General features: G+C 43.8%; 2 protein-coding genes across 13 annotated transcripts in view; one reads left to right on the top strand and one right to left on the bottom strand.

The window, feature by feature from the left end:
- The window catches only part of LOC108592882 (transmembrane protein 60), a 55,887-nt gene extending 35,993 nt beyond the window's left edge, over nucleotides 1–19,894 (bottom strand). For 2 of the 8 annotated variants that reach the window (XR_013524057.1, XR_013524053.1), the window contains exon 1: nucleotides 19,771–19,894. Coding sequence is in view for 3 of the 8 variants with exons in the window: in XM_017975406.3 (XP_017830895.1) it covers nucleotides 15,196–15,597 (402 nt within the window). In the remaining 5 variants the exon portion in view is untranslated. Of the gene's footprint in view, nucleotides 1–10,811; nucleotides 12,185–14,952; nucleotides 15,648–18,003; nucleotides 18,213–19,586 lie in introns of those variants that run through there. The other 6 variants (XR_013524058.1, XR_013524055.1, XM_017975406.3 and 3 more) reach the window with 5 other exon arrangements.
- Nucleotides 19,895–20,175: 281 nt separating this feature from the next.
- Nucleotides 20,176–27,804, top strand: part of PHTF2 (putative homeodomain transcription factor 2) — a 167,558-nt gene continuing 159,929 nt past the window's right edge. For all 5 annotated transcript variants that reach the window (XM_017975405.4, XM_078343037.1, XM_035253993.3 and 2 more), the window contains exon 1: nucleotides 20,176–20,304. The gene's annotated coding sequence lies outside the window, so the exon portion shown is untranslated. The remainder of the gene's footprint in view (nucleotides 20,305–27,804) is intronic.

Raw genomic sequence — 27,804 nt, 5'->3', positions numbered from 1 at the left:
GGTCCTGGTTATGGGACAGGAACTGTGGAGTCAGGACTGTGGGTAGCCCCCCATATAGGCACCGAGGAATGAGAGCTAAGCAGAACCCTGGCACAATTAGGGCTTGAGGAATATCTCACTTTATAGTGTTACCACTCAGCTATTTCCTTTTATATACTCCTTTATATAATCACATATTAGTTTATAGAATTAGGGCTTGATGAATCCCTTTATATAATCCTCTATATATAATCACATAATAGTTAATAGTATGAGTGCCTAAAGAATATTTCCCTACATATATACCTGTAATTATATCTTAGTTCATATCAGAGGAATGCCTAGAGTGGACACAGTACAGAGCATGAATTAAGGAATAAGCAGCTTATAATCAGAGGAATGCCTAAGAGCAGACACCATGCAGAGCATGATTTAAGGGAAAAACAGTTATGCCAGGACAAGAATCCATGGCCCAGGTGGCAGTGTTCAGTATCGGAAAGATATCCGCTGTATGGCAGGCTTGGGGCGAGAGCCACTCCTCCTGATAAAGGAGTTGTAGGACCTTGCTCCAGTTCTTGTGGAAGGCTGCCCTCAGAACGGCAATCCCCCTTGGTGACTGTGAACTTTATCAGCTCTTGCTACTGTGCTGCTTGAAAAGCATCTTCCCATAGAACCCATTAGAAGCTGCCAGAAGGTGGCAGTAACCCTGACAGCTCTGTCACTGCGATGTGACTTAAAGCATCCTCCTATAAATCTTCTTAGAAGTAGTTTGACCATAGATAGAAGTATTGCACACTAGGCACGGCCCACCTTCAAACCTTGGTGACCTAATGGGGGTGGACCCCTTACTGCACAAGGCCCTTGCCTTCATGGGAATGGGCCCCTTGCTGTGCACAGTCCACCTCCTGGCCTAGGTGACCTAATGGGGGTAGACCCCATGTTTTATTGCTAACGACACGATCACTATCCTTAAAGATGATTTCACTCACTGCCCTGCTCCCTAACCTATACACAATAAATACTCATGCTTCTGGACATTCGAGGCCTAGCCTGACTGTGCTTATAGGTGGCGTGGCCCCCCCAAGCCCAGCTGCATTTTTCTTGTACTTCTGTGACCTGTCTCTTTATTTCTCGGATCCTGTGCCTCAGCACAGCATAAGGCTCACCCCATGACCCTGTGGGGCCATCAGCCCTACGTCTGGCTCCCAACATGCCCTACAAGGACAATAGAGGGCTTCGCCTCCTGCAGAATGGGAAGAGAAGCTCATGATGAGTGCCAATCTATTAGACAATTTTTAAAAAAATGTTTGTTGAATGAGTGGAAAAACAAGGTGATGCTTGAGTCTATAGTGGTCAGGAGCATGGGGGCCTCAGAAAAGGTCAGAACCAAGTTCAAATTCCTGTACTTTGAAGTTCTACCTCATGCCATGCAAAATCACTTTACCCCTCTTCACCTCAGTTTCCTTCTGTGTGAAATGGGAACAAAAAGTTTCATTCCTCTTTCAGTTTCTGCCAAGGATTCATGAGATAATACCTCTAAAACATCCAACTCATTTAAATGCATCATTATTTCTGTCATAACTAGTGGGATCAGTTTCACTGTTATTGCATATACAGTTCAGTGCCTGAAATCTACAAAAAAAAAAAAAAAAAGAAAAGAAAATCTTAACTCTAAAACGTGTCAGTGATTTGTCATTTTTATATTATTAATCATAACCATATTTAATCACACAAGGCCTTGTACATGGCAGCTGCTCAATAAACACTTGTGGAATCAATGCATGTGGGCTCTGCAGCCACATTGTTTAGGTCCTAATTGGCCTCCACCACTTATGAACTGAGTGACCTGGGCAAGATAATTCACCTCTTTATGTCTCCGTTTCCTTTGCTATAAAATATAGATAATAAGAATCCCTAGCTCCTTAGGTTGTTGCCAGGGGTGAATGATTTGGCACATAGTAGGGGCTTTTTAAACATTAGCTGTGGTGATCTCCTTCTGAATCGTCCTTTTCAGAGCCACAGATGAGGCCATAGTGCCACCTGGTGACCCTAGAGTGTAAGTACACATGATCGCCAATATACTCTCTCCATCACAGGTCCCAGACTGGCTAGTTACTGCCTGGAGGTTTCTGCTGCATCTGCCTTCTCAAGGCTCATGTAAAGACTTTTGTGTTTTCCTCCTCACATTCCTACAGATGGGGTTCAGGTTGCCTGACACAGCTGGGTGATCCACAGAGCAGTGACCGCCTATGCCAGCCCTGTGAGGTAGCCGGAGAATGTTCCTTCCTTCTCAAGCTCTGGGCAGATGCCAGGGCTGGGGTGATCCATGCCCTCAAGTTTCTTGATTTGGAGGGTCACATTTTCTGTTGGCAAGGGAAGCAAAGGTCAAAGGAAGCCAGAGACTTGGGACCTCTCTGTGCTATGAGCCCAAATAATAAAGACCTGAACATTCTATGCTAAAAGCCCAAGGCTCAGGTGCTCCCCAGGGCTTCTTGCCTCATGACCTCTACTGAGGGAGGATGAATACTATGTCCTCCCAGAGCTTTGGGAGGTTGTAGTGAGTAGCCTCCCCAGCACAAAATCTCTTGGAAACCTCAAACTGTGCATAAAACATTCATGCACATTTTGTATCCTATTTCCCACATGTAAGAATGTTTTAGAAAAAAAACCTCAATTTCCTAAATATGCAAGAGAAATGGATATTGTAGGACAGTGGCTTTTAAAAACATGTTATTTAGGCTGGGGATGGTGGCTCATGCCTGTGATCACAGCACTTTGGGAGGGTGAGGTGGGTGGATCACCTGAGGTCAGGACTTCGAGACCAGTCTGATCAACAAGGAGAAACCCTATGTCTACTAAAAATACAAAATTAGCCAGGTGTGGTGGAGCAGCTCTCTAATCCCAGCTACTTGGGAGGCTGAAGCAGGATAATCACTTAAACCTGGAAGGCGGAGGTTGTGGTGAGCCAAGATTGCACTATTGCATTCCAACCTGGGAAACAAGAGCAAAACTCTGTCTCAAAATATATATATATAGTTATTTAAAAATCTTCCCCACCCCCTTTCAGAACTCCAAAAATGCCAAATACTATTAAATGCCTACTATGGGCCAGGTGCAGTGGCTCACATTTGTAATCCCAATACTTTGGGATGCCAAGGTGGTAAATCACTTGAGGCAAGAGTCTGAGACCAGCCTGGCCAACATGGTAAAACCCCCTTACTACAAAAAGTACAAATATTAGCCAGGCATGGTAGTGCAAACCTGTAATCCCAGCTGCTAGGGAGGCTGAGGCAGGAGCCACTGCACTCCAGCCTGGGCAACAGAGCAAGACTCCATCTCTAAATAAATAAATTAATCAATCAAATAAATAAATAAATAAATGCCTACTATATGCCAGCCACGATTCATGATCTTGGGCTGTAGCAAAGAACAAACTGACAGGGTTCCTCTCTCCTGTAACTTATATTCTTATATGATAATGATAAGGGTTAACATTAATTAAGCTGTTACTACTTGTTAGTCACAGAGCAAAGTCTTTCCCACCTATTATTACACTTAAACCTGCTAGCAAGCTTACAAAGGACATAGTTATTTTTCCCTGAAAAACTGAGTCTTGGACAGGCATGGTGGCTCACCCTTGTAATCCCAGCACTTTGGGGGGCCGAGGAAGGTGGATCACCTGAGGTCAGGAGTTCGAGACCAGCCTGGCCAACATGGTGAATCCCCATCTGTACTAAAAATACAAAAATTAGCTGGGTGTAATAACCGGTGCCTGTAATCCCAGGACTCCAGTGGTTGAGGCAGGAGAATCACTTGAACCCAGGAGGAGAACGTTGCAGTGAGCCAAGATCACGCCATTGCACTCCAGCCTGGGTGACAAGAGCAAAACTCTGTCTCAAAACAAACGAAAAAAAATCAATAAAAAACTAGGTCTCAGAATGATGAAGCACTTTGTCCAATGTGACACAGCTAGTAAGTGTTGAGACCTCACAGCCAATCAAAGCCCATCTCATTCTAAACGCCATGCTATGTGTTCTTTAGCCCATGGAGAATAATTATGACACAAAATGGGCCGGGTGCGGTGGCTCATGCCTGTAATCCCAGCACTTTGGGAGGCCGAGGCAGGTGGATCACGAGGTCAAGAGATCGAGACCATCCTGGTCAACATGGTGAAACCCCGTCTCTACTAAAAATACAAAAAATTAGCTGGGCATGGTGGCGCGTGCCTGTAATCCAAGCTACTCCGGAGGCTGAGGCAGGAGAATTGCCTGAACCCAGGAGACGGAGGTTGTGGTTAGCCGAGATCACGCCATTGCACTCCAGCCTGGGTAACAAGAGCGAAACTCCATCTCAAAAAAAAAAAAATTATAACACAATTGATCACATTTCTACACAATAATATTCTTGTTTTAAGTCCCAGAGTGCCTCCTATACTGCCTATAACACTGGCTTTCCGGTCAGTAAAGATGCCATTCTAATGAGTAATCAGGTGGCAAGTGGAGATATGACCAAAGTCAGCATGTGTGTAACCATAACCAGTACCCACTCGTCCTGTGTTTGATTACATTCAAGTATTCTTTTTGATTACTGAGCAAAACTGAGCTTAAAACAGGTTACAGTTTTTTTTGTTTGTTTTTGAGACTGAGTCTCTCTCTGTCGCCCAGGTTGGAGTGCAGTGGCACCATCTCGGCTCACTGCAACCTCTGCCTCCCAGATTCAAGTGATCCTTGTGCCTCAGCCTTCCTAGTAGCTGGGATTACAGGCATGTGCCACCATGCCTGGCTAATTTTTGTATTTTTAGTAGAGATGGGGTTTCGCCATGTTGGCCAGGCTGGTCTCGAACTCCTGACCTCAGGTGATCCATCCACCTAGGCCTCCCAAAGTGCTGGGATTACAGGCATGAACCACTGCACCCGGCCTAAAGGGTTAAGGTTTTTATATCCACATAACTTTCTGTATTGCTTTTGACATCTCTGGTTAAATGAACATTCTTTATATTTATTTATTTTTGAGAATGAGTCTCGCTCTGTTGCCCAGGCTGGAGTGCAGCAGCAAAATCCCGGTTCACTAAAACCTCCACTTCCTTGGGTTCAAGCGATTCTCCTGCCTCAGCCTCCTGAGTAGCTGGGACTACAGGCACATGTAACCATGCCCAGCTAATTTTTTGTATTTGTAGTAGAGACAGGGCTTCACTATGTTAGCCAAAATGCTCTCTATCTCCTGACCTCGTGATCCACCTATGGTGTTCTCCTAAAGTGCTGGAATTACAGGCATCAGCCACCATGCCTGGTCTGAATATTCTTTTAAAAGTGACCTGTGACTCTCTTCTGATCAAATGTTTTCAAACTTGATGTCTTTGATGGGTTTCATCAGCATCAATATCCTAAATCAAGTATTTTTGGTTTAAAATTAACTTCAGGATTTTTAGCTGGGTCCCTTGGGGAGTCTAAAGAATGTCTTATCTCTGATCTTGTAGAGATATTAAATGATTAGATTTATTTGGCAGGTTGTATGGGCAGGTATTGTCAAATGTGGTGATACTGCATGGGAGGGCATTGTCAGATGAGGTGACAGTAGATCTCATCTCAGTTATATTTATGGGTATATTGTTGATATAAATGTTCCAAAAATTGTATACATTTGTACAATTTTAATATGTTATGATTTGTAATTTTGATTGTTATGCTAAATATTTGCTAAAGTCATATATATATAAACATGTTATTAATGGCTTGGCATGGTTGCTCATGCCTATAATCCCAGCACTTTGGGAGACTGAGGCAGGTGGATTAACTGAGGTCAAGGAGTTCGAGACCTACCTGACCAATATTGTGAAACCATGTCTCTACTGAAAATACAAAAATTAGCCAGACTACATGCCTGTAGTCCCAGCTACTTGGAAGGGTGAAGCAGAAGAATTGCTTGAATCAGGGAGGTGGAGGTTGCAGTGAGCGGAGATGGCATCACTGCACTCCAGCCTGGGTGACTGAGGAAGACTCCATCTCAAAAAAAAAAAAAATAATAATAAGTTATTAATGCATTCTGAAGATTTAATGAAATTTATAAAAGTCTGGTGTTCCGGCCAGGTGAGGTGGCTCATGCCTCTAATCCCAGCACTTTGGGAAGCCAAGGCAGGCGGATCACGAGGTCAGGAGTTCGAGACCAGTCTGGCCAACATGGTGAAACCCTGTCTCTACTAAAAGTGCAAAAATTAGCCAGGCTAGGTGGTGCACACCTGTAATCTCAGCTACTCAGGAGGCTGAAGCAGGAGAATTGTTTGAACCCAGGAAGCGGAGGTTCTGGTGAGCCAAGATTATTCCACTGCACTCCAGCCTGGGCAATAGGGCAAGACTCCACCTCAAAAACAAACAAAAAATGGTCTGGTGGTCCTGATGTGATGCTGTCAGTCATGATTCCAGTTACTGCCTTAAAATGCTGCACATAAAATAAGAAATTAAATATTCTTGGGAATTGGGAACTTTCATCAATTCTCATCATAACTACTGTTTCCATCACCCACAGTTACTATTTTGAATTCTACTCTAAAAATATTTGTAATCAGCAATAATCAAAATTTTCTTTTTCTATTTTTTCCTTTTTTTTTTTTTTAAGACAGAGTCTCACTCTGTCACCTAGGCTGGACACCTACTCTACTGCAACATCTGCCTCCTGGGTTCAAGCCATTCTTCTGCCTCAGCCTCCAAAGTAGCTGGGACTACAGGTACCTGCCACCACGCCCAGCTAATTGGTGGCAGTATAGATGGGGTTTCACCACGTTAGCTGGGCTGGTCTTGAGCTCCTGACCTCACGATCCACCATCCTCAGCCTCCCAAAGTGCTGGGATTACAGCCATGAGCTACCGAGCCCTGCTCCTAAATTTGCCTTGTATGGAAAAAACTCTAAGGAACCATCTTGCACACGGGTTTCTGATAACTCACATCAATGAACTACTCAGGCTTCACCAGTATGTGACACAGTCATGTGAGAAACTTGCATTTATACCCCCTCAATACATTACAAATAAATATTTTTTAAAAAATTCAATGGGCTGGGTGCAATGCCTCCTGCCTGTAATCCCAGCACTTTGGGAGGCCAAGGCAGGTGAATCACTTGTGGTCAAGAGTTTGAGACCAGTCTGGCCGACACGGTGAAACCCCGTGTGTACTAAAAATACAAAAATTAGCCAGGCGTGGTGGATCATGTCTGTACCCCAGCTACTTAGGAGGCTAAGGCATGACAATAGCTTGAATCTGGGATGCGGAGATTGCAGTGAGCCAAAATTGTGCCACTGCTCTCCAGCCTGGGCAACAGAGTGAGACACAGTCTCAAAAATAAAAATAAAAATAAATTAACTAAAAACCGATTCCTAGAACTCTAATGAGGAAACCTAAGGGTTCAAAAACTGATAAGCAAGATCAAGCGAAACAAAAAATCTGTTAAAATAATGTTTTTATAGCTTGTATTGAAAACATTTTTTATTAACTTTTTTTTTTTTTGAGACAGTCTCACTCTGTCCCCCAGGCTGGAATGCAGTGGTGCAATCTTGGCTCCCTGCAAACTCCCCGTCCTGAGTTCAAGCAATTCTCCTGCCTCAGCCTCCCGAGTAGCTGGGACTGCAGGCACACACCATTAAGCCCAGCTAATTTTTGTATTTTTAGCAGAGATGGGGTTTCACCATATTGGTCAGGCTGGTCACAAACTTCTGATTTCAGGTGATCCCAGCCCCTTCTTCACATCCCCGTTCCCGCTCCCTCCTCCTGCCTGGGACTTCCAAAGTACTGGGATTAGAGGTGTGAGCCCCGCACCCGGCCCTTTGCTTGTTTTGTTTTCTACATTTAAGAAACGTATTTCTTAGAAGTCATCCATAATTTACACTGATTTGGTAAACCACAATTTTGTGAACAAAGATGGGTGGAAGCGTTTGTTTTTCCTCTCCCTTCTTGATCACTCCAAAGTTTGGAAACTATTAATAAATATCCTTTTTTTTTTTTTTTTTTTTTCCGAGACGGAATCTTGCTCTGTGGCCAGGCTGGAGCGCAGCAGTGGTGTGATCTCAGCTCACTGCAACCGCTGCCTCCTGTGTTCAGGCGATTCTTCCACCTCAGCCTCCTGAGCAGCTGGGACTACAGGCATCTGCCACCACGCCCACCTAATTTTTGTACTTTTTAGCAGAGACGCATTTCACTATGTTGGCCAGGCTGGTCTTGAACTCCTGACTTTGTGATCTATTCGTCCCGGCCTCCCAAAGTGCTGGGATTACAGGTGTGAGCCACCGCCTCTGGCAAAAACTATTTATACATATTCTTATTTTCATGTTCATGTGTTCTCTGTATCAGCAGGCGACAGAAAGAGTGGTTCTATCATCAACCACCTTGACTGAAGCATGCTATTTAAGAATATGCAGAAAATACCTGGCCCCGAGTTTGCAGATTCATAGTGAGGAAGAAAGTGTCCCTCCCTGCAGGCCCGAGAGCCTTAGAGCTTTTCCGGGAGCAACTTGGCAGGAAGGGTCCCGGTGGCTGCTCGCGGGCAGGAATCAGGGGGCGCAGCCCTGGGAGACCCTTGGCCAGCGGGAACCTTCCGCTTCCTGGAGTCTTTCTCCTCCGCCCTGCCCGGGATCGGCGGCCGTCTCCTGTCTGGAGGTCCCTCCATCGCCTTCTTCTGCCGTGGGAAGGGAGAGGCGGTGGCTGGAGTGGGTGAGCGGCCTAAGTCCAGAGCCCTTCAGGCCCGCAGGGAATATGGCGACCTGTGCAGCAGAAGCCTCCCAGGCTGCACTGCTGAGTTCCCTGAGAAGCGAAGGCGCTTTGCAAGTAGATGCCGCCAGCGGAACCCTGGTCCCCCGCCCTGGGAGGGGCAGCAGCGACTCAATGAGGAAGCCCCAGGTGGGGCGCTGGGCACCAACGAGCAATACAACAACCTCCAGGCGGCGCCACAGCAACCTCCAGGCAGCGCCCACACCAGCCTACAGGGGTCGCCGAGCTCCCAGCACCTGCCGCTGCCAATCCAGGGCGTGAACTACACTGTCGCCCGTCACACTGACCAGGGCGGCCCAGGCCTGCAGCAGCAGGAGGAGGAGCCCACAGTCACTGCCCCAGGGTGACGAGGAGGAGCAGGACAGGATCCCGGAAAAGGGCAAGAGCTCAGAGCTCGGGTCCCGTGCCAGGAAAGGCCAGTAGCAGAAGATGGAGAGATGGAGATGGAGAAGCAGCAGGGGGAAGGAGTGGCGCTCCATCGGCGGGGTCAGCATCTGCTGGCGGGTTTAGAGTATGAAGAGGATGAAGCAGCAGAAAGAGCAGAAACTAGAAGGTGCAATGACAGCGGAGCACAATGCAGAATCCAGGCCCAGGACTCCAATCAATAAAGGCTGGTTTTAATTCCAGCTCACACCCCGACCCTAATCAGAGAGGATCAGGGGAGAGGGAGGACCCAAGGAACACTAGAACCCGAAGGGTGGGAATCTGAGGCCAGAACTGATTGTGGGAAATGGTGGGATCAGAAAAGGAGAAAGTGAGGCAGAATGGGGAAATGGGGGTGGAGGGACAGCGAGCTGGGTTAGGAAGAATTAGACACCAGAACCTTAGGAAGGATCCGGAAAGGAACTGTTTGGTCTTAAGAAGTTGCGTGCTGCAGCCGGCGTGGTGGCTCATGCTTGTAATCCCAGCACTTCGGGAGGCGGAGGCCAGTTGATCATCTGAGGTCAGGAGTTGGAGACCAGCCTGGCCAACATGGTGAAACCCCATCTCTACTAAAATTACAATTAGCCAGGAGTGGTGGTGTGCGCCACTAATCCCAGCTACTTGGGTGGCTGAGGCAGGAGAGTCGCTTGAACCTGGGAGGTGGAATTTGAGGTGAGTTTAGATTGCACCACAGCACTCCCGCCTGGGCAAGAATGAGACTCTGAGTGACAAAAATAAAAGAAGGTGTGTACTGAAGATAAGGAAGAGGTTCTAAGACTCAGGGAGTGAGGGCAGGGGAGAGACAGGGGTTAGGGGTGCAGTGGGGTGCTAATGCAGCACCAGAGGAAGACTGGAGGAAAACAAAGCCCTTCTCCAACTCCAACTGCTCCTCTTAGTCCCAGGCCACCTGCTGTGATATCATTTCTAATATCCAGGGCAAAAGAGGATATTACTCCCAATATAACAGGGAATATACTCCTTTCCCATATTTTTTCTAATATCCATGGGGAGAGGGAGATATTACTGACAAATATCAGAGGGGGTGTAAACCTCCCCTGTGATATTGCTCCTAATATCCAGGAGGGGAGAAAATATTACTCCCAATATTGCAGAGGGTGTACAACCCACCCATGATATTGTTTCTAACAAATGGGGGTGGGGGGAGAAAATGATATTACTCCTAACATCACCGGGATGTACACCCTCACTCTGATATTGTTTCTAATATTCGGGGGGGGGGTGATATTACTCCCAATATCTCACGGCATGTAACCCCTCCTCCCTGTGACATTGTTCCTAATATTTGGGGAAGAAGAGGAGGTTATTACTTTCAACATCGAAGGGAGTGTACATCCCCCCCAGTGATATTGTTCCTAATATCCAGGGGAAGAGAAAATACCCAAAATCGCAGAGGGTATACACCCTTCCTGTGGCATTATTCATTCAATATAGAGGAAGTGAGATATTACTTGCCATATTTCAGGGGGTGGGGAGGCACCCCCCTGTGATGATATGGTTCGTAATATATATATTATTTTAAATGCAGAGATGAGGTCTCAGTGTTGACCAGGCAGGCTGATTACAAATGAGAGCCACCAAAACCAGCCCTCTGTATCTCTAATATTATGCCATTAAGTAAAAAGACACCAATAATGCTTTGAGCTCAGACTGATGTTTACTGTGGAAACATGACCAATCAACATTAAGGGAAACTCCTTTGGTAGTTTGTGGCTTGTTTATATAACAGCAAAAGGACTCTGATACTTTTCCTCTCAATAAAGAGAAATTAACTGATTTTCCTGATGACTCAGGTGCATAGTGATATGCCTGCCCTTGTATGAAGAGGATTCTGTGGTTTCCTGTCCTTTGGCTATCATATCCGTTCATTAGTCAATAGTTCCCGCTTATTTGCTGCACTGTGAAAAAGCAAAGCGGAAAACCAGACGACCAAATTTATAAGGTTTATAACTTTTTAAATTGCAGTAAGCTTGAACACAAGGATAGATCTTTACTTCTTGAAGCTTTGTACAAGTATTTTTCTTGGTTGCTGAAAACCCATAGTTGGTAGATTTGTGTTCATGTTTTTTTTCTTTTTGAGACGGACTCTTGCTCTGTCACTCAGACTGGAGTGTGGTGACACAATAATCTTGGCTCACTGCAACCTCTGCCTCCTGGGTTCAAGCCATTCTCCTGCCTCAGCCTCCCCAGTAGCTGGGATTACAGGCGCATACCACCACACTCAGCTAATTTTTGTATTTTTAGTAGAGATGGTTTCACCACGTTGGCCAGGCTGGTCTTGAACTCCTGACCTTGTTATCCGCCCACCTCGGCTTCATAAAATGCTGGGATTACAGGCGCAAGCCACCATGCCCGGCCTGTGTCCAGGTTTTTTATGTTTGGTTGAGGCTACCATATCTGGTCCCTATATGCATGAAACGTTACTAAGTTTTGGATCATTTGAATGTTTACTATTATTTTTTGGGATGGAGTTTTGCTCTTGTTGCCCAGGCTGGAGAGCAATGGTGAAATCTCAGTTACAGCAACTTCTGCTTCCCAGGTTCAAGAAATTCTCCTTCCTTAGCCTCCTAAACTGGGATTACAGGTGCCTGCCACCACATCCAGGTAATTTTTTGGATTTTTAGTAGAGATGGGGTTTGACTTTTTTGGCCAGGCTGGTCTTGAGCTCCTGGCGTGACTCACTCGCCTTGGCCTTCCAGAGTGCTGGGATTAGAGCTGTGAGCCACTGCACCTGGACTTTTTTTTTTTTTTACAGGGTCTCACTTTGTCACCAGGCTGGAGTGCAGTGGCATGATCATAGCTCACTGTAATGTTGAACTCCTGGGCTCAAGTGATCCTCCCATCTCAGCCTTCCATGTAGCTGGGACCACAGGCTTGAACCGCTGCACTCAGCTCCTTTTTATATTTTCAAGTCTTATGATAAAAACTTCTTTTGTGCACAGGTTGCTTTTACTCTGATTGTTGATAACAAATCTTTTGCCCAAACCAGAGTAAGTTACATCCATGCTCACCTAGAAAAAAAACGGCTTTGGTAAGATCCACTGATGTTTAAGTTTCATGAAGCATTGTGTGTTTAATCTTAATAAACATCATTAGTAAATATCTCTGTAATACAAAAGAAGAATCGTATAATTAAAACCTAGGAATGTATTTTTGTATAATACGAATTGTTTACATATTAGTCCATCTGTTTTGATTTTTCTACCTGTAAGCATGATTTCTTTTTTTTTTTTTTGAAACGGAGTTTTGCTCTTGTCACCCAGGCTGAAGTGCAATGGCGCAATCTCGGCTCACAGGAACCTCTGCCTCCTGGGTTCAGGCAATTCTCCTGCCTCAGCCTCCTGAGTAGCTGGGATTACAGGCACGCACCACCGTGCCCAGCTAATTTTTTGTATTTTTAGTAGAAATGGGGTTTCACCATGTTGACCAGGATGGTCTCGATCTCTTGACCTTGTGATCCACCTGCCTCGGCCTCCCAAAGTGCTGGGATTACAGGCGTGAGCCACTGCGCCTGGTCAGCATGATTTCTATCTTTAATGTCTTTCATTACTTAATGTTTTAATGCAGATGTATGTACTGAGGCACACATCCATGATAACTTATTGTGCTGCTTCAAGTGTTTTGGTGTGGCAGTTCTTTCTGGGAATCCTTCAGATGCTGTTGAAATTCATTGACCCTCATGTGTAAACAGGTTGGTTATTGTGTTGCTGTTTACATACAATTCTTACCTAATTTCTCTCTTCCTTCCTTGCAGAACTGTTTACGAGAGCAAGAGACCTGTTCTACCTTTCCTCTTAACATCTCATACAGAATTTCTTTCTGCTTTTATTGCCTAGCACAGAGTTCAGCAAATCAGGCCTTATCTAACCCACCGCCAGTTTTTCTATGGTGTATGAGGCAAGAATGGTTTTTATGGCGTTAAATGGTTGAAATAAAAGTAAAAATTATATTTTGTGATGTGAAAATCTTTTGAAATTTAAATTTCGTGTCCATGAATAAATAAGGTTTTATTGGGATACAGCCATGGTCTATTGCTTTTTCTGCCGTAAGGACTGAGTTGAGTAATTGCAAAAGAAACCGTATCACTTACAAAGCTTAAAATATTTACTGAGCAGCCCTTTACAAATAAATTTTGTTGACTCCTGGCCTAGCTGACTGTTTGCACATGGTGCCATACCTTCTTTTCCTTTTTCCTGTACTCCAAAATCCTCTTGGCTGGTTTTTCAGAGAGATGTAAGCTTTCTTTTACTTTGAATTTATTTAGTGATTCCATAAACCAAAGCATGGATCTCTCAATTGAGTTAGAGGTATCTGATCAACATTCAGTTCCCAGTAATAACTATTCTCTATCCTATTTTTACATACCAAAAATATTATTGCCAATTATAAGATGAAAACATTTGCAGTTGTTTTTATTTATTCAGCCTCGCTCTTTAGTTTCAAATGCTTAGTGAGTTAAGCTGTATTGATCTGCTGTTGTGAAACTTATGTTATCTGTCATTACAAGGGAGAACTAGACCTGTTTCAGTAGCCAGAAATCACTTTTTGTTTGATCTTGAAGAAAGCCACTTCAGATTTCTCTCACAGCTAAAAGTGAGGGATGTATAGGGTAAGAACAATCATTGTGCTTCAGGGCTATGACACTTCAACCTCTTTGGAATTTTTTTAAGTGCTGCCACCTCTGTTTCATTGGAATTGATTAGTACCTTGTTAGGGTGATCATATGCTCTCTTAATTCAAGATACTTCTAAGAGCAAGAGGGGCACTAATTCCTTGAGACCCCAGGACTGTAGGCATAAACTGGGCCTGTCCTGACAGAATCAGGATTATAAGGTACCTCGAACTTTAGGAAGTGGCAAGCTTCTGCTTTTTTTTTTTTTTTTTTTTTTGAGATGGAGTCTCGCTCTGTTGCCAGGCTGGAGTGCAGTGACATGATCTTGGCTCACTGCAACCTCAGCCTCCCAGGTTCAAATGATTCTCCTGTCTTAGCCTCCTGAGTAGCTGGGACTACAGATGCCCGCCACCACATCCAGGTGATTTTCATATTTTTAGTAGAGATGGGGTTTCACCAGGTTGGCCAGGATGGTCTCATCTCTTGACCTCATGATTTGCCTGCCTCAGCCTCCCAAAGTGCTGAGATTACAGGGATGAGCCACTGTGCCCGGCCTTTCTGCTCTGTTTTAACATGCCACCTCTGAATTATTTTTCCCAACCAGAAGGTAGAGGAAATAGTGAACTTAGCCTAAATAAGAATCTGTCAAACTTAGATTCTTTCTGAATGTAAATGCAAAGTGGCATCCATATTTCAGTCACTAAGTTTTTTTCTTTCATTAGAAACACATATGGCCATTTATTTGGTCACAATAGAGCCATGGTATATTACACTTCTATTCAAAATGTAGGTTTTGTTTTTGTTTTTTTGAGACAGAGTCTCACTTTTTCGCCCAGGACAGAGTGTAGTGGTGCAATCTTGGCTCAGTGCTACCTCCACCTCCTGGGTTCAAGCGATTCTCCTGTCTTAGCCTCCTGAGTAGCTGGGATTATAGGCGCCCACCACTACGCCTGGGTAATTTTTGTACTTTTAGTAGAGACAGGGTTTCACCATGTTGGCCAGGCTGGTCTACAACTCCTGATACACCAGACTTGGCCTTCCAAAGTGTTGGGATTACAAGGTGTGAGCCACCGCACCCAGCCCAAACATGTAGGTTAAAGGTTTTATATTTACTTACTTTAGATACTGACCATATACAACATATTATTCAAGAGTCATGTAGAAAAATGAGGTCCAAAGGAAACTTTATTTACATAGAGATAATAAAGATCTCCATAACAAATGCTGAATAATTAAGCTGTAGACTGAGCAGAAGCCCATGATTCACCAATCCTGTTTTATAGAAGTAGTATACAACTACATTTGGTATTTTCCCTCAGTTTTCTGGTATTCATGAAGCTTGAAAAGATTCAGAACACTTTGATGGTAACTTGTTGAACAGCAATAGAAATGAGATGATGTGCTTAGAAGTCAGTCTCTCACAAAAAAGACGTTATATCCAAGTTCTGTTAAAGCCCCAGCCAGCAAGGCCCATAAAGGAATGAAGACATAGGACAGATTCATGGTAGTAAACTGTTCCAGTCTAGCACAGAGTGCGAGGCAGAAGGCTAATTTAAGTAACATTGCAATGAGGTACCAGGCTTTTTTTTTAATATTGTGTGATCCATGTCGAGGGTCAAAGCCAGACTTACACCGCCCAGCCATTTTCACAATCAGCATGACAAGAAGGATAGTATCAAATATCCAGACTGGAATAAATATGAGGAACCAGTTCCAAGGTGCTTTCTCATCCAGTTTCAACACCAACATGATCAAGAAGAGTAACGTGAAAAGCCAGGTGAGCAGTACTCTCTGAGCCAAGGACATTCTCATTTAAACAGTTTAAAGAGGCTGTTGCAGGATCGAAAAAAAGGAAATATACCCTAAGAGAAGGAGAAAAAGTCAAGATTGTTTTGATACCAGAAAAAATAAATCACTTCCATTCCTAGTGAACAAAGCTGGCTCCTTCCCAACTGACTTCCTAATTGTGAAAACATTCTAACATTCTACCATTCTTCCTTTCAAATCCTCTAAAACTTACAGTGATTGTTGACATTATATCCACCATTCCCTATAGCCCATGACAAAGTACAATTTTTAGCATATCCACTGTATGAGCTCTATTCAGAATGTCAGGTGATTACTTTTCAGTGCTATCACTGGAGTCCAGGCACTTATGGCTTTATTCCAGCACTGCAAAGATGCTCTTAATCTTCCTCTACATTTGCAAATCTGTAACACTTCATTCAATTTCAAGGGGTACAAAGAAAAAACATTCAAAGTAGTGAAAAGGGGAGAGGTGGTATCAAGCTGAGAAGAGAGTTTTAAGAGGAGGGAATGGGAAGGGTGTATGGCTCAAGCCAGTAATCCCAGTAATTTGGGAGGCCAAGCTGGGCATATCACTTGAGCCCAGGAGCTACAGATGAGCCAGGGCAACAGAGTGAAACCCTGTCTCTACAAAAAATAAAAAACTGGCCAGGTGTGGTGGTAGTCACAGCTATTGTGAGGCTGAAGTGGGAGGACTGCTTAAGTCCAGGAGGTCGAGACTACAATGAGTGAGCCACGAGATTGTGCCACTACACTCCCGCCTGGGCAACAGAGTGAGATCCTGTCTCCATCAATCAATCCATCAATAAAAGGAGGGAATGGTTAATAAAAATCACAAGGATATCAAGTAGAATTAAGATTTTAGTAGCCGAACACAGTGGCTCACGCCTGTAGTCCCAACACTTTGGGAATCCAAGGCAGGTGCATCTCTTGAGCCCAGGAGTTCAAGACTAGTCTGGGCAACATGGCAAAACCCCATCTCCACTAACAATACAAAAAGTTAGTCAGGCATGGTAGTACATGCCTGTATTCCCAGCTACTTGCGAGGCTGAAGTGGGAGAATTATCTGCATCCGGGAAGTTGAGGCTGCAGTGAGCTGTGTTGCACACTGCACTCCAACCTGGGCGACGGAGTGAGACACCCCCCACCGTCTCAAAAAAAGAAAACAAAAAGATTGTAAAGAGGTTGTTGGGCTAAATAATATGTCATTGATAACAGTGGATTTTCACATGATTTGGAACTTATATTCTTAAATTCTCACTTATTTTCTCATAAAAATTCTTACAAATACCTTTCCTGATATAATATTTATTTTTTTTCTTTTAACAATACTCTCACTGGTTTGTGATATAGATTTTTGTTTGTTTGTTTTGTTTTGTTTTTGAGATGGGGTTTTATTCTTCTTGCCCAGGCTGGAGTGCAATTGCGAAATCTTAGTTCACTGCAACCTCTGCTTCCTGGTTCAAGCGATTCTCCTGTCTCAGCCTCCTGAGTAGCTGGTATTACAGGCGCCCACCATTAAGCCCGGCTAATTTTTGGCATTTTTTAGTAGAGACAGGGTTTCACCAATTGGCCAGGCTGGTCTCGAACTCCTGACCTAAGTTGACCCACCCACCTTGGCCTCCCAAAGTGTTGGCCTCTTTTCTAGAATATTTTCTGTTTTTTTCCTCTAAGGTTCCATTCAGGTATAGAATACTTTCTATTTTGCGCTTACTAATGCTAAATTTGCTAAGCTGATTCTTAAAAACTTGGAATTTTGAATGTGAATGCATAAAACTTAGGGATAGCATTTATTATATTTAATCTTCACATATAGGTTTATGACATGTTCCTCTGCTCATTCAAGTTTGTTATACCAATTTTTATGACCATTTGGAAAAAGGATAAGTAGAATGGGAAATCAGAAGCCAGAGACTACATGCAGTTGGTTAAGGAGTAAACAGAAGATCCAGAAATGGAAACTGTGGAGAACATTTTATTCCTTTGAGTCATTTGGAGAAGAGAAAATGAAAGATGAGGTATATGAAACTGAAAGAAGAAATTTTCAGGAAAGGAAGAATTTAATTATGACTATAAACAGAGAAATAAGGCAATGGTGAATGACACTGAAGATGAGAGAGGATACTTGACAGAAAAAGATCAGAAGGTGCTAGGAATAGGAACAAAAGCATGCAAGGTAGAAGGAAAGATGCAGGAAAATAACAAGGAAAAGGTGAAGAAATTGGCTAAATGAGCCAAATGCCCTAGATTAGTGTGCTCAATTAACTATATTTTAGAACCAATCTTGATGTACTGTGCAACACCTATGCTACTTTAAACAACATCTATACTACTTTAAATGGTGGCTATTCTGGTGCAAGAGAACACATCTGTTTTATTTCAACAATTCAAAGTATGAGTCTCGTAACTCACCTCTTTCCCCTTATGTTCACCTAGTGGTAGTCAAACTTGTTTACTTAATTGGCAGAGGCTTCATACTGCAGTACTTTTTGCTCCTAAGGAGTAATTTTTCTGTTTTGGTTTCCTTTCCTGGCCAAAGGCTGCCATATAGTGGGATGTGGGACTGAATTTGGAAGCAGGGTTGGAGGGGTCTGTGTTAATAACCATGGATGGATTTCATCCTGTAAACGACACAATCCCATCTCCAATCAATCTGGCCGTTTCTGTGAACCCCTAAAAAAAGGTTTACTTTTCCATCTGCCGTCGGACAAGACCAGCTTCATTTTTTTTTCTTATAATTGGCTGCACTCACCATGGTTTTAGGGCTGGAGGTGAAAGGATGCAAGCAACAATCCTATCGTTCCTATGAGATGTATAATGTGGGATGCCAGAAAATTATGTTCTTGCACGAAAATACCTTCAATGGGGAAGCACTGCTGATACTTTTTTTTTTTTTTTTTTTTTTTTGGGACGGAGTTTCGCTCTTGTTACCCAGGCTGGAATGCAATGGCGCGATCTCGGCTCACCGCAACCTCCGCCTCCTGGGTTCAGGCAATTCTCCTGCCTCAGCCTCCTGAGTAGCTGGGATTACAGGCACGCGCCACCATGCCCAGACAATTTTTCGTATTTATAGTAGAGACGGGGTTTCACCATGTTGACCAGGATGGTCTCGATCTCTTGACCTCGTGATCCACCCGCCTCGCCCTCCCAAAGTGCTGGGATTACAGGCGTGAGCCACCGCGCCCGGCGCACTGCTGATACTTAAATGACGACTGACGATTGTATGCTTGCATGCTGAACTACAATGACGACATAGACCCCAATTTTACATTTACGTCTTCATCAGTTTAGGCAGTAGTTATGTTTCCTACTATTCTCTACACATGAGAGGTGGAGGTGCGTACTCCAAAAAATGCGCTCAACTAAAATGTTTCCCATTTAAGGTGGTTACTTCTGGCATTAGGAAGACAGTTAAATATTTGTCAATGATTCCTAATTCATTTTTAAAACCTTCGGAGTTAACCCCGTGTGGAAATATATAGAGCCCTACCCACATTGCCTGCGTCTGAGTATCAGCCCCCATTTCCCTTCTCCCGCCACTGCCAGTACTCTACCAAGTGAACCTGCCTCATCCCAAAGGTAATTTTGCTTCATGAGCCCACAAATTCTTCATAGCGAGTCAACTTCGAAAAGCCCGTGCTGCAACAGCCTCGGCCAAAGGAACAGCGTTCTGCTTACAACTTAGCTGATCTGGGGGCCTACTTGCCTCTGGAACTTCAGGACGTTCCTAAACTATCCTTGCCCTTTTGCAAACACCGATGGTCAGCTCGCGGCGCCCCACCCGGACGTTCCCAGTTTATGTTCTGTGGGCCCAGCACACGTTGAAGTTTAACACGGTTCCTGCTGGATGGTCACAGAAGCCCTGGAACCAAGCAAGTGTGTGCGCGTTTGGGGCTGGCTGTGTGATGGATTGGGGGTCGGCCGCACAGCCCACGGAGGAATCCGGAGGGCAGCTCAGGTGCACGGTGCTGGCTAGGGCAGAGCCTCGGACTCACCTGGCAACGCCGCCAGCGGGAGAGCGGAGATGGGCGCGAAGATCAAGAAATTCGCCAGTTTGGATCCTTATCCTTTTCCGCACTTTTCCCCCCATTAAATCCAGAACCCGTCACATGATAATTAGGAAAAAAATTTCAGTTCCGCCTCCCCAACCCACCGCGGTAGAGGATCTCACAGTCCTACCTCATAGCCGCGCCCACATCCGGGGCTGATTCTCACTGCCCCTGAGTCTACCCTATAGGTAGAGAGGACGCCAATCTGGATTCAGAGGCCCCTTTTCTCGCGGCAATTGGACCGTTTGTCCGCCAGTGCAAACCAACCGACCTTTCCTTATATTAGGGTTCCACAGAAAGGCGGTAATAAAAGAATCCATTGGTCCCGCCTCTCTACTGTCACGGGTTATGAGGGAAGTCAGTCCAAGCTCAGCGGGGAGTTTCCGTGTTCCCATTGGGCCTACAGATGTTAATCAGACCAAGCCGGCGCTCAGCTCCGCCCCCTCGGGGCGCCCCGCCCCTCCTCCCGTCCTCCACGCCCGCGCGCAGTGACTGCAGGCACCGGCGCAAAATTCTGCGGGAGAGGGGGTGGGGCAACGCTTTGGAGGCAGCGCGCCCGCCGGGAGCCTCGTTGTGGCTCCTTGGGCTTGGGCGGCCGTGGCGCTAGCTTCGGTGTCTCCCGCGCGCACCTCAGCCGCCTCCTAGCGGCGCGGCGCCTTCTACGGTAAGAGCGGCATCACCTCCGCGCTCGGGTGGGCGGTGTGGAGGTCATCGAGTTCTTACAGAATCTCGAGGATGGATCGGGACGAGGGAGGAGAGCGGTTGTCGGGATGGAGGTGGGGGCTCACGGGCCAACGCGTCGCCGCCTGCGGCCGGTGACTTTCCAAGCAGTCTCCAGTAGCTGAGGGCCGGGGTCAGCCGCGGCCCCCTCCCCTCATTCGGCCAGTGGCGAAGGCTCAGCCGCCTTCCTCCCGAGTCCGCGCGGTCTTCAAGCCTTGATGGTGACTGGCCGAAGCCCAGCACCGCTGCCCGCCCCTCCGGCCCCGCTCCCAGGCCCCTGTCCTTTGCTTCCTTCCCTTGGCGCTGTGCTGAGGGGTCGTCGGGTGCTGGAAGGGTGTTCAGGGGTCTCGGGTGGCGAGCCCGGCGGGCGGGGAGAGGTCGGCTAGCAGCCGGAGGAGCGGGCTCGGGAGGGGGCGTCGGCTCGCGCGCTGGAGGAGGTGGAAGGAGGGTCGCTGCCCTGCCCCCTCTGAGCAGGCGGCGGTCGAGTTTTCTGCTCCCAACATTACCGAGCGGGTACTGAGATACTAAGCACCGGCCTTAAGGGATATTTCCCGTCTGGAAACAATGCCCTACTCCATCAGCATACTACATCTTTTCTTATTTTTGTCTGCCCAATGTTGACAGCCGGCGTTCTGGTATTGTCCTTCGAGTTATGGCTTTCTAACTCAGCACCTCCTTGTGTAACTTTAGGGATCATTCTGTCTCTGTCACCCTTTTTATTTTTAGCCTGGCAAAAACAAGGAACTGCTTTATACTAACCTGGGAAGTACAGGATCTGGAACAATTTATTATTCTCAGTGTGTACTTTACATGCCAAGTAATTTGAAATTCATGGTGAATATTAAATATTTTGTAGTTTTCAGTTGCTTTCTTTGTTAATAGTATATCCTGCTTACTTTTAGACTACTTTTTAGGTGTCATACTTTAATTTCACAGCTTTCGATTAGCTTTTGCCATTTTTAAGCGTTTGTATCTTTTTATCCTCCAAGACATTGGCTAGAGACTTAAATTTGATCTTCTTTTCAGGTATTTTTGTAAAGTTTATTTTCTTTCAAACTGGGCTTTTTCCATCATATTTTTAATATTGGAAGGGGAATTCTGATAATCTGGAAATTGTGCACTTAACCTAAAGAGTCATAAACTAGCATAACAATTTGGAATCCTAACTTGGATATGGTGTATGGACTGCAAATTTTAAGAGAAGGAAATGGATATGCTTTATGGGTTGTAGTGGCTCAACCTCCATAACCTGGAGGAGAGGAATCTGGAGGTCTGGGGAGAATGAGCCATGTCTGGGACCAGATGCACAGTGGTTCCAGGAATTTTTTTGCTCCAGAAATAGCTTGCCTCCCACACAGACTAGCTGTCTGAATGCGTCTGATAGTTTTAAGTTAGGTGTTAGTGAGGTAGAGAGTTTTCATGTTCTAATTTTGACCACTTTCTGGTAGAGCATGAACATGTGGTCAGTAAACAAGTATAGTATACAATGGGGGCACTCTTGCATAGTCAAGCCTCCAAAAGTAGACTTTTTTTTAACCCAAACTGGCACTGGACAGTTGGCCCTAAAAATAATGGCTTGCCCTGTTTATAAAGCATGATCCTTTTTGGCTGGTCCATTTAATGCAAAATTGCAAGGAATTTGTAATGAAAAAAGCGTCACTACACTGAAGAGAATTTAGGGTGGCATGTGGATAAAATGAGAATAAAATAGTTGGACTACTTGTATATTATCTTATGTAACCTTTTAGTCCTGTGAGATGGGTACTGATTACCGTCATTTTATAGATAAGCAAACCAAGACTTAGTTTAACTCATATGTTCGAGGTTTCTTCTCTAATGAGTCAGTAGAGGTGGGGTTCACACCTAAGCAGTCTGATTCCAAAGCCTGCATTCCAAGCCCTTATACTGTATTGTCACAGTATAATTGGCTTTGTGGAGACTTTATAGTAGGATACTACTGAGTGGAAAATAATGCTGCAAAACCATAAATTGAATCCACTATTGTACACAATAACACTTTGAGATGGAGGCACTGTTGGATGTTGCTGAAGATAAAGGGATGAAGTCACCTTCTCTGTGTTTGAGGAGCATCCATTTGGTGGGATAGATGTATATTTGAACAAATGATGATAATACAATACAGTGTATTCAGATTGAGCATCTGTAAACTGAAAATCAGAAATGCTCCAAAATCTGAAACTTTTTGGGTCCAAGATGATGCCACAAGACACTTGACCTCATGTGACAGATTACAGTCAAAATACAGTCAAGCCGGGTGCAGTGGCTCACGCCTGTAATCCCAACACTTTGGGAGGCCATTGCGGGTGGATCACGAGGTCAGGAGTTCAAGACCAGCCTGATCAATATGATGAAACCCTGTCTCTACTAAAAATACAAAAAAAAAAAACCCCACAAAACAAAAAAATTAGCTGGGTGTTGTGGCATGCACCTGTAAGTCCTGGCTACTTGGGAGGCTGAGACAGGAGAATGGCTTGAACCCTGGAGGTTGAGGTTACAGTGAGCTGAGATCACACCACTGCACTCCAGCCTGGGTGACAGAGTGAGACTCCGTCCCCCACCCCCCCAAAAAAAAGAAAAGAAAAAGAAACAGTAAATAATTTTAAGAGAGAGGATTGAGTTTGTGGGGAGCTACCACTGAAGCCTAAAAGGTCCGGAGGTGGTATTCGTAGATGAGAAAAGAGGGTATTCCATGCAGAACAGGAAGAGGCAAAGTCTCATAACAGAAATATGGATTGTTGAGGGAATGGTTATTGTGACTTTATATAAAATATATGTGTGGGCTGGGCGCGGTGGCTCACGCCTGTAATCCCAGCACTTTGGGAGGCCGAGGCGGATGGATCATGAGGTCAAGAGATCGAGACCATCCTGGTCAACATGGTGAAACCCCGTCTCTACTAAAAATACAAAAAATTAGCTGGGCACGGTGGCGCGTGCCTGTAATCCCAGCTACTCCGGAGGCTGAGGCAGGAGAATTGCCTGAACCCAGGAGGTGGAGGTTGCAGTGAGCCGAGATCGCGCCATTGCACTCCAGCCTGGGTAACAAGAGCGAAACTCCGTCTCAAAAAAAAAGAAAAAAAAAATATATGTGTGAAGACCAGCTTTAAATGATAATGGTATGTAAATGTGGTTGGGCAAAGTGAGTACCACCCAGTTTTGATGATCAGAAATTGCATACTTAGATACTAAAATGATAGGAGAACCTCAACTGTTTGTCCATTATCGCGTGTTTATTTAATATTTACCTTCACTACTTATTTTCCCAGTACAAATTAAGACTCAAGGAAGAATCCCAAAGTGACTGTTGCCATCCCTTAACCCTTTTACCTGGTCTGTAGCCACATGGAGTCATTATTGCAAACTCCTGTTTGCATATATTTTGACTGTCTTTTCTTAACTCCTACTTGATAGATGATAGTGGAATTGAACATTTTTATTTTGAGACAGGGTCTTATTCTGTCATCCAGCTTGGAGTAGCGCAATCACTGTAACCTTGAACTCGCAGGCTCAGGCGATCTGTTGCCTCAACTTCCTGAGTAGCCAGATCTGCAGGCATGTGCCACTGTGTCCAGCTAATTTTTTAATTTTTATTTTTTTGTAGATACAGGGTTTTGCTAAGTTGGCCAGGCTAGAGACCTCAAGTGATTCTCCCACCCTGACCTCCCAGAGTCTTAGGATTACAGATGTGAACCACCATGCCTGGCCCCATGTGTTTTAAATTGGGACTGCCCTTGAAAATCTAAGAAAGTCGCATGCTTTTATCATCTTCTCAGATTAAGGCAGAACCATAAATACTCAGATTAAATTTACAAATCTGAAACATCGCTTGATGACCAGAATCATATGACTTAAGTAGAAAATATTAAGTGACATTTAGGAAAGCTGCATTTTTAGTTCACCTTGTTAGTCTTATGCAAATTGCTAACGTGACACAAAAGATAGAAATGAATTTTCAGGTGAGAAAACCTGACTGCTTCCTAGAACAGGTAGTTTTAGAGCAGTGGAATAAAAATATGCTGGATCTCGTTCTGGGTAGTGAACAGGAACTGGGGCAGGAAATAGCCATTGCTGAACCACTATCTGATAATAATCATAACATGATTAAATTTGACATTTAATGAGAGGAAGTAAAGGGTAAAAAAGTGCATAGTATGCAGCTTTCCAGTTGCAAAAACAGTACAAGAAAGGAGCTGTTAAAAGTATATCTACAGAAATTTTAAAGACATAGTCACTCATATTTGTTGCATGAATGAAAGTACTTTAGGAAGACCTGCATAGGATCTGTTACAGATAGAAAATTTATAAAAATTAGGTGGCATAAGTTTTGGTGGTCTGTAGACCTAGGTTCAGGTCCCAATTCTACCATCTACTGGTGGTGTGACATTGGACTCATTATATAATTTTTTGAGGTTCTGTTTTATTTGTTCATTAAATGGTGTTACCTACTTTGTGAGATTTTAAGAATTAAATGAGATAATGTATGTAAAGCACTTGACATATTCTCATTTTCTAAGACTAGCTAAAAAAGTGGTTGTTGCAGTTATTTGACTAAGTTGAATAGGTGTGTGTGTGCACATGTGCACTAGTGTTGTAAAATAACTTTTCCCAGATAGAATAAGAAAGCCAGAAAATGGTGAACAAGCAAATAAAACCTTAAAAGGAGGCAATAGGATTCAACAGGCAGAGCTGAATAATCATTTCGGCCGCACAAAAGAAGGGAAAATATCGGGAGAGAGCTTCACATGATCAACTTTTTTTTTCTGAAGAAAGTATATCAAACTCATTAAATCAGGTGGAGTGCATAAATAAAGTTTTGCTATTCCTTTTTTTTTTTTTTTTGAGACGGAGTTTCGCTCTTGTTACCCAGGCTGGAGTGCAATGGCGCTATCTCGGCTCACCGCAACCTCCTCCTGGGTTCAGGCAATTCTCCTGCCTCAGCCTCCTGAGTAGCTGGGATTACAGGCATGCACCACCATGCCCAGCTAATTTTTTGTATTTTTTTTTTTAGTAGAGATGGGGTTTCACCAAGTTGACCAGGATGGTTTCGATCTCTTGACCACCTGCCTTGGCCTACCAAAGTGCTGGGATTACAGGCGTGAGCCACCACGCCTGGCTTTTAGGTTTTGCTATTCCAAATGACAATGAAAAAAATCAGTAAAGTAGGGTTTCAGTGAATTAAGTGTATAGGGAAAGGGACTTTTTTCCTCAAATCTCTTAACCACTTTCTTTTTTATTTCTAAAATTATTTGACAGAGAAAAGCTATTAATTGTATAGTTATGGGAATGCTTTAATTGCAAGTAATCCTGGGAGATAGACCAAGCTGATTTGACTGCACGGATTTCCTGTGTGTGTCCTCTGGGTGTCTGATTGCATGAATGTTTCATTTGTTGAAAAACAAACATATCTTCTTGTTCCCAAATCTTTACTTTTGTAGTCTGTGTCTTAATGAGTGAATGAGGTTTTTTTTGAGACCGAGTTTTGCCCTTATCACACAGGCTGGAGTTCAATGGTGTGACCTAGGCTCACTACAATCTCCTTCTCCTGGGTTCAAGTGATTCTCTTGCCCCCCAGCTAATTTTTGTATTTTTAATAGAGACAGGGTTTCACCATGTTGGCCAGACTGACCAGGGTTTCACCATGTTGGCTGGTCTTGAACTCCTGACCTCAGGTGATCAACCCACCTGGGCCTCCCAAAGTGCTGGGATTACAGTCGTGAGCCACCACACCCAGTCTTAATGAAGGTTCTTTTAGTGTTGAAGCCAAGAGTTATGGTTCCTCTCCATATCTTTTATTGCCAGTCAATCACTACATCTGGTCCTTCTGTCTTTCAATCATACCTTGTCCCAACACCCACAATTAAGGAAAAACAAAACAAAATAACCATTGGCACTGACTTAGTTCAGACCCTCATTATTGTCCCCAAATTAATGTCATTTACTTCCTTTTAATTTAGCCTTACACTAATAATTTCTTCACACAGTTTCCTTCAGAATAATTTTGCTGAAATACTAACATAATCATATCAAAATTATATCCTTAGTGTCTACACTTGATAGTTAATAAATATTTGATCCTTCCATATATCTTAAACTTCAGACAGTACTAAGTAACTTGCATATGTAGGCTTGGGGTTTTCTTTGTGGGAAGAATTTTAATTGTAAATTCAATTTCTTTAATAGACAAAGGCTTACTCAGTTTACAGCTTCTTGAGTTAGCATTGATAGTTTGTATTTTCCTAGGAATCTGTTCATTTAATCTAAAGTTGTTACATTCATTGGCATAAAATTATTCATGACATTCCCTTATTAATCTTTTTACTGTCTATAAGACATATAGTGCTGTCCTCTCATTCCAACTCATGTGTTTTCTCTTTTCTCTTCTATTCTCCTGGCTAGAGGTTTATTGATCTGTTTTATCAATCCTCTCAAAGAACCAGTTTTTAGTTTTCTGTATTGATTTTCTATTTTCAGTTTCACTGGTTTCTATTCATCTTTATTATTTTTGTTTTTACTGTTTATTTTGCATTTTATTTGCTCTTGATTTGCTGGAATCAAGTTAGAAGCTTAGCTCATAATTTGAAACATTTATTCTTCTCTGAAATGAGTCTTTAATTCTATAAAATTCTCTCCTAATCAGTGTTTTGACTGTATCTTACGAATTTTAATATGTTGTTTTCATTTTCATTCAAGTTCAGAATCCTTGATAAATTCCTTTGTGACTTCTTTGACTCCACTGGTTATTTAGAAATATGTAGATGGGTTTCCAAATACTTGGTGATTTTTTACATATTTTTTAGTTACTTATTTCTAACTTGATTTCGTTCTGGTCAAAGAACATACGATGTTTTTTGAATCATTTTTAAATTTATTGAGGCTTGTTTTATGGCCCAGAATATGGTCTACCTTGGCCAATGATTTATTCACACTTGAAAAGAATATTGGGTGGAGTGATTTGTAATTGTCAATCAAGGCTGGGTGCTGTGGCTCATGCCTGTAATCCTGGCACTTTGGGAGGTCAGGGAGGCAGATCATTTGAGGTCAGGAGTTCAAGACCAGCCTGGCCAACATGTTGAAACCTCATTTCTACTAAAAATACAAAAAATTAGCCAAGTGTGGTGGTACACGCCTGTAGTTCTAGGTCTTCAGGAGCCTAGGGCAGAAGAATCCCTTGAGTCTGGGAGGTGGAGGTCACAGTGAGCTGAGATCGCAACACTGCACTCCAGCCTGGGTGACAGACGGAGACTCTGTCTCAAAAAAAAAAAAAAATAGTCAATCAAGTCAAGTTGGTTGATAGAATTGTTCATGTCTTCTATATGTCCTTGTTAATTTTGTCTACTTGTTATCAATTTTTGGAAAAATGGCATTGAATCTCTATAAATGTGGACTTGCTGTTTTCTCCTTGCAATTCTGTAAGTTTTTGCATCAT

This window comes from Callithrix jacchus, chromosome 11 (genome assembly GCF_049354715.1).
Source record: "Callithrix jacchus isolate 240 chromosome 11, calJac240_pri, whole genome shotgun sequence".
Lineage (NCBI taxonomy): Eukaryota > Metazoa > Chordata > Mammalia > Primates > Cebidae > Callithrix > Callithrix jacchus.
This window is presented reverse-complemented; position numbering and strand designations above follow the sequence as displayed.